This window comes from Podarcis muralis, chromosome 6, assembly GCF_964188315.1.
Source record: "Podarcis muralis chromosome 6, rPodMur119.hap1.1, whole genome shotgun sequence".
In the NCBI taxonomy this organism is placed as follows: domain Eukaryota; kingdom Metazoa; phylum Chordata; class Lepidosauria; order Squamata; family Lacertidae; genus Podarcis; species Podarcis muralis.
Genome location: NC_135660.1, coordinates 96,417,101 through 96,435,624, shown reverse-complemented (window position 1 = coordinate 96,435,624; position 18,524 = coordinate 96,417,101). Strand labels below are relative to the sequence as shown.

The 18,524-nt window shown below is 42.4% G+C and overlaps 1 protein-coding gene across 5 annotated transcripts in view; it reads right to left on the bottom strand.

Annotated features, from left to right (window-relative positions):
• Nucleotides 1-18,524, bottom strand: part of PCLO (piccolo presynaptic cytomatrix protein) — a 217,583-nt gene that overhangs the window by 100,920 nt on the left and 98,139 nt on the right. For all 5 annotated transcript variants that reach the window (XR_013393324.1, XM_028728766.2, XM_028728763.2 and 2 more), the window contains exons 4-6: nucleotides 10,116-11,636; nucleotides 3,830-8,810; nucleotides 1,414-3,416 (exon numbers count right to left, since the gene is read on the bottom strand). Coding sequence is in view for 4 of the 5 variants with exons in the window: in XM_028728766.2 (XP_028584599.2) it covers nucleotides 1,414-3,416; nucleotides 3,830-8,810; nucleotides 10,116-11,636 (8,505 nt within the window). In the remaining variant the exon portion in view is untranslated. The remainder of the gene's footprint in view (nucleotides 1-1,413; nucleotides 3,417-3,829; nucleotides 8,811-10,115; nucleotides 11,637-18,524) is intronic.

Genomic DNA, 18,524 nt, shown 5'->3' with positions numbered 1-18,524 from the left:
GGGGCAACGGCAATAGCAGCTGCTGTCACTGGGCAGAGCTGTGGAGCCCATCTGCTACAGCTTACCTGAACTGGGCTGAGTGGCAATGAGGTCGGGGCAGTGCAGATGCACCAGCGGAGCTAATCCAGCTCTCCTGTTGGTGTGTCTGCACAGTTTACTTGGAGGGTACTAGGACGGGGCAGCAGTGAGGCTGGGTCTATGCACAGCTGGAAGAGTCAGACTGTTTCTACCAGTATGTCCATGCAACCCCAAGCTTACTGCCACCCTGCTCTGGCCTGCCCCAGTGCAGTTCAGGTAAGTTGTGGCGGTGCCTATGTTGGAAAGGTGGGCTTGTGGGTTTCTTGCCACACCAGCTGCTACTGGGCAACAGTAACGTCATTTTGGCACTTGTGAAAACTCACTGTGCGATACAGCAGCAAAAAAGTGAATGCTATTCCATGCTGCATCAACAGAAGTATGGTGTCCAGATCAAGGGAAATAATAGTACCCATCTATTGTGCCTTGGTCAGACCACACTTGGAATACTGTGTTCAATTCTGGGCACCACAATTTAAGAAGGATGTTGACAAACTGGAACGTGTGCAGAGGAGGGCAACCAAGATGATCAAGGGTCTGGAAAGCCTTATGAGGAACAGTTGAAGGAGCTGGGTATGTTTAGCCTGGAGAATAGGAGATACGATAGCCATCTTCATATCTCAAGGGCTGTCACATGGAAGATGGAGCAAGCTTGTTTTCTGCTGCTCCAGAGGCTAGGACCTGAACTAATGGCTTCAAATTTCAAGAAAGGAGATTCCGACTCAACACCAGGAAGAACTTTCTGACAGTAAGAACTATTCTACAGTGAAATGGACTCCCTTGGTCAGTGGTGGACTCTCCTTTCTTGGAGGTTTTTAATCAGAGGTTGGATGGCCATCTGTCATGGATGCTTTAGCTGAGATTCCTGCATTGCAGCGGGTTGGACTAGATTATCCTTGGGGTCCCTTCCAACTACAATTCTATGATTCCAATTTCTTAGCAAATAACCACACTTCCTTGATGGAAGTCGTGGATGTATGTGCATTTCAAGCTACTAAACTAGATTTCTGAAAGGAAATATATGAAAACAATTTAAGTATGGAGGAAACTAGTAAATTCCCTTTCAACATTGATTCCAATAAACATTGGGATTAACTCTCATTCAAGTATTCCCCATTTTATTTTGAAGCAGCACCATGTTCCACCTTCCTTGCAGTTCCATGTCTAATTAAAAATAAAATAAACACCTCCTATCAGGTTTCAAAAGTACCAGAGCTTCATTGCCAATTACCAATTACCATTCACATACATAGATCAAGTTAATGAAGCAGTGCTTATTATAATACATAGGATGTCACTCAAAATGAGCTTGTACTTCGAAGAAAGAAGGGGTCTTACCAAGAAACCATCCGTGTACGGGAAATGTGCTCTGGAAGGGTCTTCGGCTGTTGGGCTCAGCGGTTTGGGGTCAGACAAAGAGCGCTGCATCACCTTGGCGGACTTGGGGCTCAGCTGCGGAATCTTGGGGACCTCGGAGTGCAGAATCTTCTGAGGACTAAGGTCTTCAGGGACAGGCTTCTCATAGGGTACAAAGGCCGACTCTATAACTGCAGCCGGAGATACAGGCGAAATGGGAGAATAAAGTACTTTGGGAGATTTGGGAGGGGAAGGGGCTACCTGTAGTGTAGGTTCTGGCCGGAGGTGTGAAGAGTAACCTATTTCTAATGGTGTTGGGCGCTTTTTATCTTTCTGAGGGGAGGTAGCTGTGAGGTATTGGGGGCTTTGGGTGTCTGAATCCGTTTCTGTCTGACACCCCAAACTTCCTCCTTTGTATGTCTTTTCTGGAGCTGAAATGTGTTTTACGATTTCTATCTTTGCATCTAGATGGGCCCTTGCTGAAGGGGTCCGTATTGTCCCTACTGGCTCTGTTTGTACGGATATCTCTGCCACCGTTTGCACTGCAATACTGGTGACTTGGGGAAACGGCTTAGGCTTGTCTGCCTCAGTGGTACCTTCGTATTTCCCCACACGGGCTTTCCTCCTTGACCTGTTGGTCAGATCCCATTCATCTTGGTCCTCATCGTCTGTCTGAACACTTGTATCCACACTCTTTTTTGTTCTCCTCCTTCTGTCTGCATAGCCCATGTCCGCACCATCCTCATCGTCAGTTTGAACTCCGCTCTCCACTATCTTTTTAAGACACCTAGGCTCTTCTTCCAGAGCTCCGTCAAGTTCCTCGTATGGGCCACGCAGCTTTGGCATGGAGCTCCTCTTTTTCAACTGCTTTTCCTCTCTCACATCCACGTCTTTAAGAGACATCTCTGAGACAGAGCTTAGCAGGCCAGGCCTGGGAACGTACTGAGTTACACCATCTGACTGAACTGTGTACCAGGCTTGGCTTTGTGGAATTTCGATTCCCAGCACAGCAGAAGCAGTGGTAGTGGCTTCATCACCAGCCCAAAACTGCCCGTTGGGGGCAGCAGCGTACTGGCCTTCAAGGATGACTTGGTCTGTGGTCGTCTGTGGAGACACAGTTCCAGAAGGTTCGTAATTGTACTGATAGATCTGGTGGATCTTCTGCTCTTCCAAGTGCTGGTGGAGCTGCTGCTGCAGGTGCTGGATTTGTTCAATGTGCAGTTGCTGCTGCGCTAACGTTTCCTGCCTCATCATGAACTGTGCCTGCCTCTCTTCTTCTTGCTGATATAAGAGGTGGTGCTTCATGGAATGCAACTCCTCAAGCTTCTTCTGAACCATGAATTGCTCTTGCTCTCTGAACCGCTGAATTTCTTGACGCTCCCACTCAAGCTCCTCTGCAAAACGCTGCTGATGTAGTTTTTCGAGCTCTAGAAGCTCACGCTCCAAGTCAAGGTGCTGCTGTTTGCCTTCTTCGGGGGCAATGAGGTGTGTAGCTTCATCCTCAATTATATCTACAAAAGCTTCTGAAGCTGTAGTGAAAACAGGCATCAAGTTGGTTGGCTCACTAGTAATGGCTTCCATGGGAAGAGGTTGCAACCCTGGGTCAATGTCGATGTCAGTAATTGCACCCTCTTTCTCAGAGGCTACAGTTGTCAAGAAATCATATGATCTTGGAAGTGCCTGGCTATGTTGTAAGTTTGATAATGAGGGCATTGTGTCAACTGTCTGAAGAGCAGATAGGTCTCTAACGGAAGTACTGAAAATAGAACCAGGTTGTGTGGTGATAGCAAATGTGGATGGGACTGGAGTCGCAACGGATGAATAAACAACTCCATTAGATGATCTCAAAACACTTCCAGCGCCATAAGGGGATGGTACTATTCGTGCTTGGGAATACTGAGGTGCACTGATCCCAATGCCAGAAATTACTTGCCGAGTCTCTGGGTAAGGACCCGTAATCTTGCTTGAGTAATCCATAACTTCACCTGAAATTACAGGGCAGAGTTATAGTCCAGTCTCTCAAAACAAAGCCCTTTTTTGCGAGTTCTGCAAGCCATCCCATCAAGATGAGTTAAATGAGCGGAAGAGCAGGGGGCAGCTGCATGCAAATCTTCACTTTAATGCTCTACATTAGCTGTGCAGGAGGGAAGGGGGGGGGGAAGCATTTCCTGAACATGCAGGCACATGCAGGTACCTCTTTGTGCAAAACGATTTATATAACGAAGAAACAAAAAATAAAAATGCATGTATAAATCCCAGCAGTTTGCCACAATGTCCAACATAAATTTTAATAAAAAGGGGAAGAAAAAATAGAAAATAAAAATAATTCATCCTGAAATGAGATGAGCAACACCATTACCATATTTCAAAGTAAGATCTGAGGCCTTGTCATACTGACCTGTTGTTACTCTGCCAGAAGTTAAGTCTACTGCTACATCTGTTGCCCCAACTTGGTAATCAAAGGTATTCTTGCTTTTGTACATAAAAAGTCCAGCCTCTGATAAATTGGTATCTGACATAGAAGGTTTCATACCTCCTATTCCTTTATAACCATAGGGCCCTGAGCGGTCATACTGATAGTGATCATCTCTATAACCAAAACGATCTTCAGGTAGTGTTGTGGCGGGTGCTTGAGCTGTACAGCTCCTGCCAAATGGTAGCTTGTAAATAACATCACAACAAACAGCCCTTCTCCCTGCAGTCAAGTCCACAGGTTTTTCATCATCTTCTATTACAGTGGTAACAATTCCTGAAGTTGTTTCATCCACTGTCACCATGGTTCTGTGGGATTTTGTGGTGCTGAGATCAACTACTTCACTCTCGACTGGTTCATGAGTAGTGGAAACGTCCGTCCAACCATTGGTTACACCCACAGCAGGTACCATAGCAGTCTTTGTAGTGCCCCATGTGGCTGGAGTACCAAGGGACAAATTTATTGGCACCTCATCTCTGTCTGCAGAGAGTCCCTGGACACCTGTTACTCTAGGTCCAGGCTCAAAATGTTTTGCTGTTGTTAGCTGCAGTGGAGTTGTCATGGCATGCCCCAGATCTACAAGACTTTCTGTACTTGTACTATAGCTTACAGTAGCTGTGCAGGTCACTATTGTAAATGTTTCAGTGACTGGTGCTAAAGAGATACCAGCTGTCGATGCAGCGCTGAGATTTATGATAGCTGGCTGAACAGTGCTTACTGGCCGACCCAAAGTGTCACTTGCCATAATTTGCCTTCTCACGTCCGTGGGAGCAGAAGATAGGTCCATGCAGCTACCTGCCCTTTCCACATCCATTTTAGTCAAGGTGCGAAGATCAATGACATCACCAAAGACATGGAATCTCCCGTTCTCTCTATATCTGGGTGGTTCAATGATATGTGCCGGCTCTGGGGGTATGGTTATGGAAACACTATCTAATCCAGCATTTTTGAGCAAAGACACTGTAGTCCTGGCAACCTCTGTTGATATTAAGTCTGTTGCTGAACTAGGAGCTATCTCAAAAACTGACCGTGCACTGACAGGAACAGGGGAAACAGATTGCAACGCTCCTGGGCCATATTTGCTTCGATCACTTATGCTTTGCATTTGCAGAGCAGTCATAGTTGGAGTGAATAATGACTGTACAATCTGTGGACCCTGTTCTTTAGGGGGAGATCCTGGAGGCCAACTGGTAATTGCCTGACTGGTAATAGACTCTGTGGGAGTGCCAGGCTCAGAGGGCAACGTGATAACAACATAGGTTTCCCCTGAGGATTTGGACAATCTTGGGGAAGATTTATTCGAATGTGGAGACAGCGGGGAAGTAGGGGATGGCAACTTATAGTCTGCAGGGGAAGCCAAGTTCAAAGTCATGCTGCTGGTGAAAGACAAACCCACTGGTTTTGGCTGTGTTTCTGCTGGTTTGTGAACAGTGGTCGGTAGCTGAGGAACTGTTGGTTTGGGAGCGATAGGGGGTTTTATTATTTCGGCAGGTCTGTGAGTGAACACAAGTCCTGCTGGAATTGAAGCTGGCTTGGGAGGAACAGGAGGGGGTGTCGATGTGTACATTTTAGTGACGGATGGTCCAGTCATGTTTATAGCAGATGTTGCTTCCACTGTTTTGACGTCACTGGCAGATGGTACTAGGATGGGAGTTGTGGTCACTGGAGCCTTAGCCAGGGGTTTCTTTTTAGGATAAATAGCTGGTTTGGGGAGAATAGGTGGAGGAGGTGGGGGTGGAGGTGGAGGAGGTGGGGGCGGAGGTGGTGGGGGTGGCTGAGCTGGAGACTCAAAAGAAGAGCTTTTGTAAAATGAAAATGTTTGGGGTGTAACAGGGGGAACTGAAGAAATGGCAGATGGCAACACAGATACAGTAGGCATGACAGAGGAGGATACTGGAGTTGTACATGTAAATTTCTGGTCAGATGTAGCATCTGTTAAAGCTTTTCCTGTTATGGTCACAGGAGGTCTTGCCTGTTTGTCTTCATAAAGTCCCTTCATAACATCAAACTTGGCTGCATCTTTTATAGCTTTCTCATCTTGTGGTGGGAACGTTTCTATGGCATCAGAAACAGAAACTAAGGGCTTGGGCTTTGTTTCTACAGAGGCTGATACAAAGGATTCAGTTTCAGAAAGGGAAACCATAACCTGATCTGCAAGGGTCTCCTTAGCAGCTTCAGCGTACTCTTTTGTGGAACTTATAGGAACTTGGGTCACTGAGCTGGTTCCTTCGAAATCTGGAAACTTGCTAATAGCATCCACTGTTTCTATGTAACCTGAAATCACGCCATCTGGTGAAGAACTACCAGTGGTGTAAACTGAAGAGGTGGATGACGTTAGGGAAGACGTATCCGATGGTATAATGGACGTGGCACTTTCTGAGGCCTCTGAGTACATCAATATGGATGTTTCGTGGGAAATTATTTCTTCAATCTCTCGGACGTAATCTGTGAGATATTCATCCTCTATTTCTTCAGTTGTGAAGTGCTGAGTAATTTTGACATCCGGAATAGGAAGCACCGAAGAGCTTACTGAAAGTATGTCTGAACTGGATGAAATAGTGCTTGACGTCAGGGAGGTGCTTTCTGTTACCTCTCCGGATATGCTTGTTTTTGTATCTGAAACCGTAATTAATTCAGGAGATGGCTGGGTAGGACTTGAGCCTGGAGTCAACTGCATTTGTTGTCGCCTGATAAGTTCCTCATAAGCAGCATCTGCATCCAAGAGCTGTTTTTCGTCACTTGAAGATGGCGCCACACTGTCCAGTACGATTATCTCATGACTTTCTGGCATGATGTAAGAGCTAGACACAATGTCTTCTTGAGGCATACCTGAATGCAAAGACTCTATCCTGTAATAGTCCTTTTGTAAGCTGGTAGGCTTTTGCATAGGTTCTCCATATATCTGATCTGGGGGCGCTGATGTTTTTTCTTTCAGTTGGCTAAATTCATCACCCTCTTCTTGCCTTGTCATGAGGCTAGCCTCCATAGCCCCACTATAAGCATCTTCTACTAAAGATTCATATATATAGTCCTCTATTAGCATGCCACCATATAAAGGCTCTTTCTCAAACACTTCGTCTTTTTCATTTACATCTGGAAGTGGCTTGGCTTTGTGGGATGTATGCAGGATTTCTTCATATACCTCTTCAGCACTTCTTAAAGGCTTTTGACCGCTCTCTTCTTTGACAAACCCAACAGGCTGCTCTTCCGTTGGAGAATATAAAGAGACAGCTGTAGGTAATTTGTAAACCTTCTGCACTTCTATTATTTTTTCTGGGCTGATTTCAAAAGCTTCAGGATCTGACTCAATACTTGGGGAATATTCAGAACAGGAAGACCGATGTAGTTCCTCCATTTCTGCTGCCTGACGCAATTCTTCTGTTGGAGAAGCATCCTCAATCGGAGATAGGTTACTTGGTGGTGTCTTCGGCCGTTCTCTTCTTCTCTGGGCTCTGAGCTCATCCTTGTCTTTCTTAGATTTTTTGCTAGAGCTCTTCCTTTGCTGCTGTTGCTGTTGCTGCTGCTGCTGCTCTAATTCACGTTGCTTCTCCTGCTCTTTTAGCAACTCTTCCTCCTCCCGAAGCTCCTCTTCTTCGGAAGAATCTTCAATAGTTGGAAGAAGAGGACCATGCGTACGATGCCTGGCTTTACGATGCTGCTTACTTTCTCCACCCATTTTTTTGTGGCTGGGACTGCTGTCACTGTCTTCATCAAGGGATGACACAGACGTAGGAGATGTACCTGGAGTGAAACTGGAGGCATGCAGACTTGAAGATCCTTCTCCCCTTGACCTATCCTCTGGTGAATCTGTAAGACTCTCCATCTCTAACTCTGGTTCTTCATCAAAATACAGACTTCTCTTTGGTTGTTCAGATTCCTCAGAATATTTATTTGCTATTGTGCTATTAAGTTCTATTGTTTTGAAACGCCGAAGACCTCCTCCCGTTACAGTGATTTCTTCACTTTCTTGACTTTTTGTTTCCCTGTATTTTGGTTCTGGACTTTCATCAAAGGTCTCATCATCATCATCATGCCAGGAATGGCGTCTGCTGGCATCCTCTTCATAGCCTGTGCTACTTTTGCGCGTCATCCTCTTATGTTTTCCAGCGATTGCTTTTTTGCTTTTCACTTCTTCCTTCTTTTGACTCTCACTTGTACAGATTTCTTTCAGCTGGTTTCTTATGAATTCATCATCTTCAGAACCTGACGCATCTTCATCAGCACTCATCTCCATGATCTGTTTTCGAATGAAGTCTTCATCGTCACCTGACCCTGGACTGTCTTCTGGTTTGTATTCATCACTGCTGGAAGACCCAACGCTGGTCCGTCTTTTTCTCCGTGGGACAGGTGAATTCTCACTCTCGCTGCTATCTTCTACAGAGTCATAGCGCTGCCTTCTTGTTGATGTATCTTCTGCCGCTTCTGTCTTCTGCTTGTACCCCTTCCGAGAAGATACACCTTGCTTACTTACCTCTGCAGAATCTCTTCCATCTTTTTCTTGAATATTTGGTTTTGCCAAATCCTCATCAGAACTGTAAGATTCCTGTGTGCTAGGTGTGGACTTTGCTCTATGTGGCTCTTTTGCCTGCTGACTATAGACACCATAAAGGTCTTTGGTCTTTCCAGGCTTCTCTTCAATGAGTGAACTTGCTTGAGCTTCCAAAATGGATAACACAGTGCTTTCTAGCTTAGCAAGATCAGAGGGACTGGTTGGGCTGCTTTCATGTGAAAGGCTTTCTTTTATACAAGTTTCTTTCAAAACATCCTTTTCATCACTTGGAATAAGACTGGGAATTTCACCAAGTGAACTTGAGATCCCATCAGATGAGTAACCGGTGTCACTTAGACCTTGTGGACTTTTTTGCTGCTGTGAGCTTGATGTGTCTGATTTGTCATCTTCTTTTTCCTGAAATATATATGAGCGCGCACACATATTAAGATTCAGATTCTACTAATTAAATAATAGCATCACTCATCCAAAATAATGTTAATATCTATTATGATCATGATAAAAATGGTCAATTAACAGAAACAGTTTAACAGTTAGGTTAAAGTGCTAAACTAGAAGTGGAGAAATATACTAATTCTCTTATCCAACAATTTTAATCACAAAAATGCCACTTGAAATAAGACTTTTTCAATTAAATGTAATTATGCTCTGTTCAATAATTCAACTGAAATTCATTCTGACAAGCTTTTATGCAGTGCAAATAGGGGGGAAATTATTATCAAGAAAATTTGGTGATGAACACAAATTTGGATAGTTTTAAAAGGGGTTTGGACAAATTCATGAAATGATCATCTATTTTCGACAACCTTGGTGGGAGAATGAAAATTAAATATGGAAGATTTGCTTTGATTATAGGCATCTTTTACCCAAAACCTATTTTACTTATTGTACTGTTGTTTTTATAGGCTAGGATTTGGACCCTCGTGATTGCAGGAGGAAACTGATATCCATTGCCCTTGGAGCATTAAAATGATCTCTCTCAGCATCTGGGAGGGCGAGGGGTTTGTTTGTTTTTTAGCTCCTCTTACAACATGGTGGAAAACAGAAATGTATGGATTCTAACTGAAGCTTATTCATAGGTTGTGGTATGTAGCCAAAACCCTATTCACCAAACCCTGAAACCTTTTAGAATACCATGAAGCTCTCCTGTGCTATATCAAAGATCAACCAAATGAATCTACAGCACCTCAATGACCAGTTACAGATAATTTAAAGGAAGTCTTTTGTCACACTTGACAGTGTTATTAACATCACAGAGACTCTTCTCTTAATATTTGATAATTTGATAATTTGTAGGAAACAACAGTTTTGAAAGTAAGTATAGGCATGAATGCATGAACCTATTAATGAAGTTGGGCAAGTTTTGTTCATTTCAGTATACACAAACCTACCAAAACCAAATCTGCATGGACCTGCCACCAATTTATGACTTGTTTTAGTCATTCTATGTCAGTAAAAACCGTGATGTGAATTAAAGTTAGTCATTCAAAACAAATTGGGTGCACTTTAGGAAAAGTTAAAGCGCTTTAAATTTCTATTTATTTCAGTTGGAGAGTGAGGCATAAATGCTTGACATTTCTCTCACTGAGATAAATGGAAATTAAAATGCTGAAATTTGCATAGGCTGTGATCATTGTTTCTAGGATCCGGCCCCATGTCATTCAACGAAGGAAGAGTTGGGAAGGAAAGTTAAACACTCACTGCTTTCTCCCTCAGTGCTTCCACGTGATCAGGCTTTGGCAAAGGTATTGGCTGAGCAGAGATTTCTTCTTTTTGAGATTTCTGAGCTTTAGATATGGTTTCTGGAATAGTCATCACTGAATCCTCTTTTTTTACCTCCTCCTGTTTTACTGTTTCTTTTCGTACCTTGGCTTCTAGTTTTGCTTCAGAAAACTGCTCTTCTACCACAGCCACGACTGGTTTATGTTTGGGCTCAGGAAAAGGGGGTGTCTCTTGTGAGGGTAGAGACCTGGTGTCCCCTTCCAGGGTTTCTGCCAATTGTGTTTGATCGTTACTTGACTTGGAAGAAGCTGGATCCCTCTGAGGTGTTCCTATCAGTGTTCTCTGCTGAAGTTCCACACCATCCCTTTGAATCTGCTCAGCAGAGGCTGTCTTTATCTCTCCCTGAGATAAAGCTGCGTTTTCCTGCTGAATTTGATCAGCGGATGAAACTTTGGCCAGTTTTGCTTGCTGGAATTTTGGATCGGCTCTTTTAATTGTCTCATCTGAGGGTACTTTTGTCAACTTTTCTTGCTCAAGCTTTGCATCTTCCTTTTGGATTTCCTTCCGGATCTGATCAGCAGATGGTGTTTTTGCCAACTTCGCTTGCTGGATCTTTGGGTCCTCCTTCCGAATCTGATCAGCAGATGGTGTTTTTGCCAACTTCGCTTGTTGGATCTTTGGGTCCTCCTTCCGAATCTGATCAGCAGATGGTGTTTTTGTCAATTTCACTTGCTGGATCCTTGGGTCCTCCTTCCGAATCTGATCAGCAGATGGTGTTTTTGTCAATTTCACTTGCTGGATCTTTGGGTCCTCCTTCCGAATCTGATCAGCAGATGGTGTTTTTGTCAATTTCACTTGCTGGATCCTTGGGTCCTCCTTCCGAATCTGATCAGCAGATGGTGTTTTTGTCAATTTCGCTTGCTGGATCTTGGGGTCTTCCTTCTGAATTTGCTCAGATGATACAGTCTTGCCCAATTTTACCTGCTGAAGCACTGGGGCTTCCTTCTGAATTTTATCAGATATTTTCCCCAGCTCCTTTGGCTCTTCCTTTTGAATGTCTTCTGAGATCTTATCGGCAGATGGCTTTGTGGTTAGTTTTGGCTCTTCTTTGGGAATTTGATCAGCCAATTTTTCCTTCTGAATTTTTGAATCTTCCTTTGAAGTGCTTTGAATAATTTTATCAGTTGATGCCAATTTTTCTTGTTGAACTTTTGAATCTTCCCTTTGTGTACCTTCCTGGATTTTATCAGATGAAATTGCCTTTGCTAATTTGCCCTGTTGAAGTTTTGAATCTTCCTTCTGAATTCCCATTCCTCCTCTTGGCTTTTCCAGCATTTGAGCTGAAGTCTTCTGCTCAACAAGTTTAGCCTGGCTTTGAGGAGCAGTTGATGGCTTGGGTGACGATTTTGAAAGTACAGGAGGTGTTATTTTGTCCATATCCCCAAGCTGTCCTGATAATGCTCTTTGCGTCTGGCAGTTTAAGCACAGCCATTCTTGTACCTATAATATAAAAATAACGTTACATTAATAAAGGATATATGCTGTGTTAAAATATCAATATTAAAGCAATATTAAATATTAAACACCACCCTGACTCTACAAACTTTTGGCTGTGACACTAAATATACAATGGGTTGTATCAAACTAAGTCATACTCTATGTATACCTATTGAAATCATTGGTTTAAATTAGTCATATTTAACTTAAATTGAACGGATATAATGGGCCTAATCCAAGTATGAGTTAAACTGCAATCATAACCCCACTTACCTGGGAGTAAGCACCACTGATTTCAACAGAACTTACTTTTGAGTGGACATGGTTAGGATTGTATCAGTTGGATAAAACCAATAAATATTGTAAACCATTGGAGATACTGTCCACAGAACCATGGCTACCATTTTAGTAGCATAAATTAGGAGTGTCCAGAGATTAAAGAGTTGTAGTTGATTAACTACCTGTATTGAAATGGACTATATAACTGTAAATATATTCACAAAAAGGCAAACTCTTATACAGAGATCTTTTCAAAGATATTGAAAACAGAGTGAAATTTAATAAATTTAATAAATTTATTTATTAAATAAATTTTAATAGGATTTAATAAATTAAAGCACCACTCCTTGTTAGGGCAGGCAAACATTATTATTTTCATCCTCCTTACTTGGTTCAAAAGGGTTTAAACAAGGGTACCATTCAATCTCTTTCCTGCTGATTAAAATTTGCTCCCACTGATGAATCAACTACCAGTTACAGATAGGTAGCCGTGTTGGTCTGCCATAGTCAAAACAAAAAAATTCCTTCCAGTAGCACCTTAAAGATCAACTCAGTTGGTTCTTGGTATGAGCTTTCGTGTCAAGAAGTGTGCATGCACACGAAAGCTCATACCAAGAACTAACTGAGTTGGTCTTTAAGGTGCTACTGGAAGGAATTTTTTTTGTTTTAATCAACTACCAGTTCAACATACAGACTTAAGAGAATTCTTTGCTTAAAAGACATGACAAAGAATACATGGCATGCATCATCTGAAAACACCAACGACTGAGCTGTATAAGGAAGTATAGTTCTGAGCAGAAATCTTGTAATAAGCTTTTTTCATTAATTTAATACCTAGAATAAAATCCAACTGCTAACAGATATTCACAAGGCCGAATCTGGCTAAAAGAATTAGGGATAAAAGCTCTTTTAAAGAGCACCAGAAAATATAACTCACTGCATGCTGTGTGTTGTTGTACTGTAGATTTAACTCTTACACACAAAGCACCAAAGTCTGCAATTTCAAAACAATTTTTGTGTGGAATGTAATATTTTTTAATTTCAATTTTTGGACAAAGTTAAAGAGAACAGTAATGATTACTTTCTAAAAGTTTTCAATGTTTTTGGGATACATTAAGTCAACAGTCTGAGGAATGAACCAGCCAATTTCTACCTTGTTAGATGTGCGACTTATTTCAATGCAAGAATGAGGCACATCTGTTGCTAAAAAGCTAAGAGGATGTTCAAAAGTCAACAGATGTGCATACCTAACTCTCTCCACTGAAATAAGTGGGAGCTAAAAATGCTTAGCTTTGGCTTGATTATGCCCTGATTTCTGTGGTAAGTCTACCATGTTATAGCAGCATCCATGAATGTTGGGAAGCAAGGAAACCTTTCATAGAATCATAGATAGAATCATAGAATTGTAGAGCTGGGAGGAATTCCGGTGGTCATCTGGCCCAGTGCCATGCAACACCGCCCAAAAAAATCTCTCCTCACAGTTTGCAGTCCTGCTAAGCCAAAAATCTGCAGGACATGGAACAACTTAATGCAGTCCTCCTAGGTGATTTCCAGTAGGGACCAGAGAAGGGAATTCCACCAGTTCCTATAGAATATGCATGCCATAAACATCACAGTCCTCAGAAAGGAGCAGTGCTCTGAAGGGATACTGAATAATACTGCCTTTTTAATAGAATCAGAAAATCAGAGCCTCTCCGAGATTTGGGATTTAACACTAAGGACAATCAAAAAGACCGGCAGAGAGGAATTGAGAGAGAATTAAGAGCCTCGGACGTGAGATCTCCAGGCTAAACAGAATATTGAGACTGATGGATATTTGTTGGGGACCTTGACCGTGGAAAGGGTGGGTGGAGTCTGGGAATCCAAAGGGTATATAATTATAATTTGTTTTGTTTTTATTTGGTTTTGCTATCTGTATGGAAATTGGGAAAGTCGTGGAAGGGAAATTTTGGTCGACTTTAGGAAAAATATTTAAGAATGAATAATGAGGTATAAGTATTGATGTTGAAGTTTGGATAAGTTAAAACTGGTTTTTAAAATGGGCTAAATTAAATGAAAATAAGGTTTGTAAAATAAATGGAGGAAATGGAAGAAGAAAAGTAAAATAACAATATGTTAGAATAAATTATTAAGTTAAAGTGGAGAAATAAGAAGGATTTGCTGAATCGACAATTTAAATTGGAATACAAGAAGGGGAGGTGTGAGGAGGTCTGAGAAACAAGTTATAAGAAAATAAGTAATTGAAATTTTATGTGTTTTTAATTGTTTTTAAGTTTTGGATTTTTGTTATTTTTTGTCTATTTTTGTTTTGTGTGGTTTATGAAAATGCCAATAAATATTCATTTAAAAAAAAAAGAATCAGAAAATCATAGTGTTGGAAGTGGCCATGATGGTCATCTAGTCTAACCCCCCTGCAATGCAGGAAACATGGGACTCAAACCCACAATCCTGAGAGTAAGGCTGGATCTATATATAAAAACCGCTATGGGGGGGGGGAGCTCCCAAGGCAATCTGCCATTGACTTTGGATTCTGCTCTACAGCGCCATCTGTGTTGCATTTTTATAACACATTTTAACGTTATAAATTGACCTGTGTAGCTGAGTCCTAAGAGGCTCATGCTCTACCAACATAGCAAAACTAGAGCTTACATACAATAATTAAGTTGTTTCTTTCTCACTGAAAGCTACTTTTGTGAAGCTACGAAAGGAATGAGAGGAACCGCAAACAGAGTCCCTCTTCAAAGATCGACAGAGAAAGTCCCTCCCCCATTGTTTCCATCTCTTCATTCCACCTGCAGACTTGAACAAAGGCATTTCTGTAGCAGAATTTATAATCTACTTGGGGTGAGGTAAGGACATGAAGCAAAGCCCAGCAGTTATAATCCCAATCAGCTGAAAATCCACTTTCCTGAGGCAAAATTCACCTGCCCAATAACATGGCGCCTACTCACAACTGTCTCTAAATGAAATCGTACTAGATTTCTTGCACTTGCCCAAACTGCGATTCCAGAAAGCACCAGCTACAAATATAAATGTGTTCTCCCTGCCTTTCCAATCAAACTTGCAAAAGGATCCCAACTTCACCATTGGTGTAAATTGGGGCTGGAAAATAATGTTACCTTTCCCCAGTTAACAGGCTATACAGTGGTACCTCGGGTTACATACGCTTCAGGTTACATACGCTTCAGGTTACAGACCCCGCTAACCCAGAAATAGTGCTTCAGGTTAAGAACTTTGCTCCAGGATGAGAACAGAAAGGAGGCCCCATCAGCTAAAGTGGTGATTCAGGTTAAGAAAAGTTTCAGGTTAAGTACGGACCTCCGGAACGAATTAAGTGCTTAACCCGAGGTACCACTGTATATCCCTACAGATAGGCATTGTTTTGTAGGTTAGTCAAGTATAGATAAGAAGTCCTACCTCTTCAGTAATCCCAATAAGAGGAACTCCATTTTATAGCTCTTATTTTTAAACACAACTTTTAAGTAAAGTGCATATGTAAGGTCTGTGCTTATACAGCTCTGCTTAGAGTCTCTGTTGTACAGTTTTCTACAGCGGGTTTTCCAGGGAAGAAACAAATGTAAAAACCTTCTTTCCCAATGTGCACAGGTTTTTAAAAAGTGCCTTGTCAGTGCATGTTAGGTTTTGAGAACTGCGTGCTCATTTGAAGCCTTTAAAGTAAAAGAAAGATTCTATGAACCTTATTATGTCATCAGCCTCTAGGCTGTTGGTTCCCTGTCAGAATGGTTTTCTGTAAAATTGAATTTTGTACCGTGAAGTCATATGCCTCAGCTTTAGCCTTGTCTTCTCCTCAGTTAACCTCATGCCCTGGATGCAAGCTTCTTCCCGGGGCCATCTTTTCAGTTTGCCTGCAACCCATATTTATTAGGGCCCTAGAAATGGACATTCCGCCCCACCCCTGGTAAACACTAATGTTCTCTGCAATAGTATTGTAAGAAATCCAGTAGCCAATTTGATTATTTCAAATCAATATGCCACATTCAGCCCCTCTCATCTTGGCCTCCCTGTCCTCCCTGATTTCTAGATGTGGGGGAGCAGAAGAAACACTGATGGAAGCAGTAACTTGGAGAGAGAGCGGATGTGACCAACTGGTTTGGCGCTATTTAATTTTGGTATGATCTCCTTATATATTGCAGGTTTTTTGGGTGGAGTTGCTCTATTTCACACTACTTGTCCTTGGTAAATCTCTGCTCCTCTTGCTAAAACTGCTATTTTTCCAAATTTCACAACCACGTCTCTGCAAGCCTGGTTTGCATTTTCAAAACAATATGAAAACTGAAGCACAGCCATCGTTCAGAATTCTCTGAATTTTCAAATGCAATTCTTTTGCCAAGTGTACAAAACATGAATAAAAATGCAAATATTGGTGAAAATAACATACAAAAATGTATTATTTTAGGGGAAATATTGTTGCCAAAATTGTATAAAAGGAGAAATTTGCAGTATAATGTGGATGAATTTTCATGAGGACTTTTTTTTTAACAAAACAAAGAAATCACAAATTGATGTGGAGATATGGAGAACTGAATTTAAGATTTGAATAATGAGAAACTGAGAGAAACCCAACCGACAGATTTGACAGTCTCTATTTGACATGGGTGGCGCTGTGGGTTAAACCACAGAGCCTAGGGCTTGCCAATCAGAAGGTCAGCAGTTTGAATCCCCGCAACGGGGTGAGCTCCCGTTGCTTGGTCCCTGCTCCTGCACACCTAGCAGTTCAAAAGGACTTCAAGTGCAAGTAGATAAATAGGTACTGCTCTGGCGGGAAGGTAAACGGCGTTTCCGAGCGCTGCTCTGGTTTGCCAGAAGCAGCTTAGTCATGCTGGCCACATGACCCGGAAGCTGTACACCGGCTCCTTTGGCCAATAAAGCGAGATGAGCACTGCAACCCCAGAGTCGTCTGCGACTGGACCTAATGGTCAGGGGTCCCTTTACCTTTACCTTTAAGCACAGATCCAACCCCCACAAAATGCAAAGGTTAATTTTCAATATTAATGTTGCCTTTTTTCTTTTCTTGCTGTTCAAACTTTATATTTCATCACTGCAGCTCTTTCCAGGAGGAAAGTTTTACATGCTTAGTAAACAGAGCTGTTCTGTAATTTATATCTATGTTTGTAAAGAAATAGCTTCGACATTTTGAATGAATCTCTTTCTTAGATCTTTATAAAGGGCAACAATACCTGAGGCAGAACTGGCTCTGCCGTTAGGCAAATTGAGGCAGAAGCCCCCAAGATGGCAACTTGAGGCTGCCTTGACCTGCCCTGCTCTGCCTCCATTGCCGGTGCAGAAGTGGTGCTGGTATGAGTGCTGATTTCAGCTGAAATTGCATGAGATTTTGTGCAATTTCAGTGAGATCTCCTCTGAAATTGGCACCAATGCCAGTGTCACTTCCCCCCCCCCCCCCGTGGCAGAGGCAGCACGGCGAGCGGAGAAGTGGTGCCAGGGGCAGACCTGACCTGAGATCCTCTATTTCACTTCGTTTTGTGGAGTGTTCCCGTAATTCTCATCTAAGAATGCTGAAGGCATAGTTTGAAAACGGTGGATAGTGAAACCTTTCAAAAACATGATGAGGTAGGTAAGTGTTTAAAAAATACACTTGCAGAACATGATCTCTTTTGCATTATTATTATTATTATTATTATAGCATTCATTATTAATAATATTAATTGTGCGTAATGGCAATTGAAAAATATAATATTAAAATCAGTATTAAATATAATCAAAATTATATGTAACCAGGAGTACTTCTTGCAATGGACCTGTGTCCATTGCAAGTGGCCTGGTTTCATACAATGCGATATACTAAAGTTTGGTTTGCCATGGCCGTGCAAAGGTGTGGATATCTCTCTGTGAGGCTCTTGTATTTGCTTTTCTCCTCCCTGGTCCTGTTTATTGCTGCCTGTGTTGAGCTAAGCAACGGTTGGCCTTAGACTTGCAGCTAAGAGTCATCCTTACTAACTATGAGTGGTAGCCTAAGTTGGTTCTTGGCTACTGACCATGGTTAGCAAGGAGGTAGCTTAACCACAAATGAGTCCCAGTTTGGACGGCATACTCAGCCAAACCTTGTGCTTGGCAGAGCAGTTGAAAAGAGCCCAGACATTTGCACAGCCGCAGGAAGCCAGTTTGGCTTACTGTGTCACGTGAACCAGGCTGGTGATTTTTTAAAGTCAAAGTTGTGATTCGCATGATTCAGCAAAAGATTAAGATTTTAAGTGCCAAATACTGTGAGAGATACAGCTGAAGGTGTTCTCTGCTATTGGCTCATGTTGGAAATAGGTCAAGATCTGACTTCATGTTAGCAACAGTTCATTGTGATAGTACTAAAGGTAAAGGTAAAGGTACGCCTGCCCGTACCGGCCAGTCTTGACAGACTCTAGGGTTGTGCGCCCATCTCACTCAAGAGGCCGGGGGCCAGCGCTGTCCAGAGACACTTCCGGGTCACGTGGCCAGCGTGACATCGCTGCTCTGGCGAGCCAGAGTTGCACACGGAAACGCCGTTTACCTTCCCGCTAGTAAGCGGTTCCTATTTATCTACTTGCACTCGGAGGTGCTTTCGAACTGCTAGGTTGGCAGGCGCTGGGACCGACCAATGGG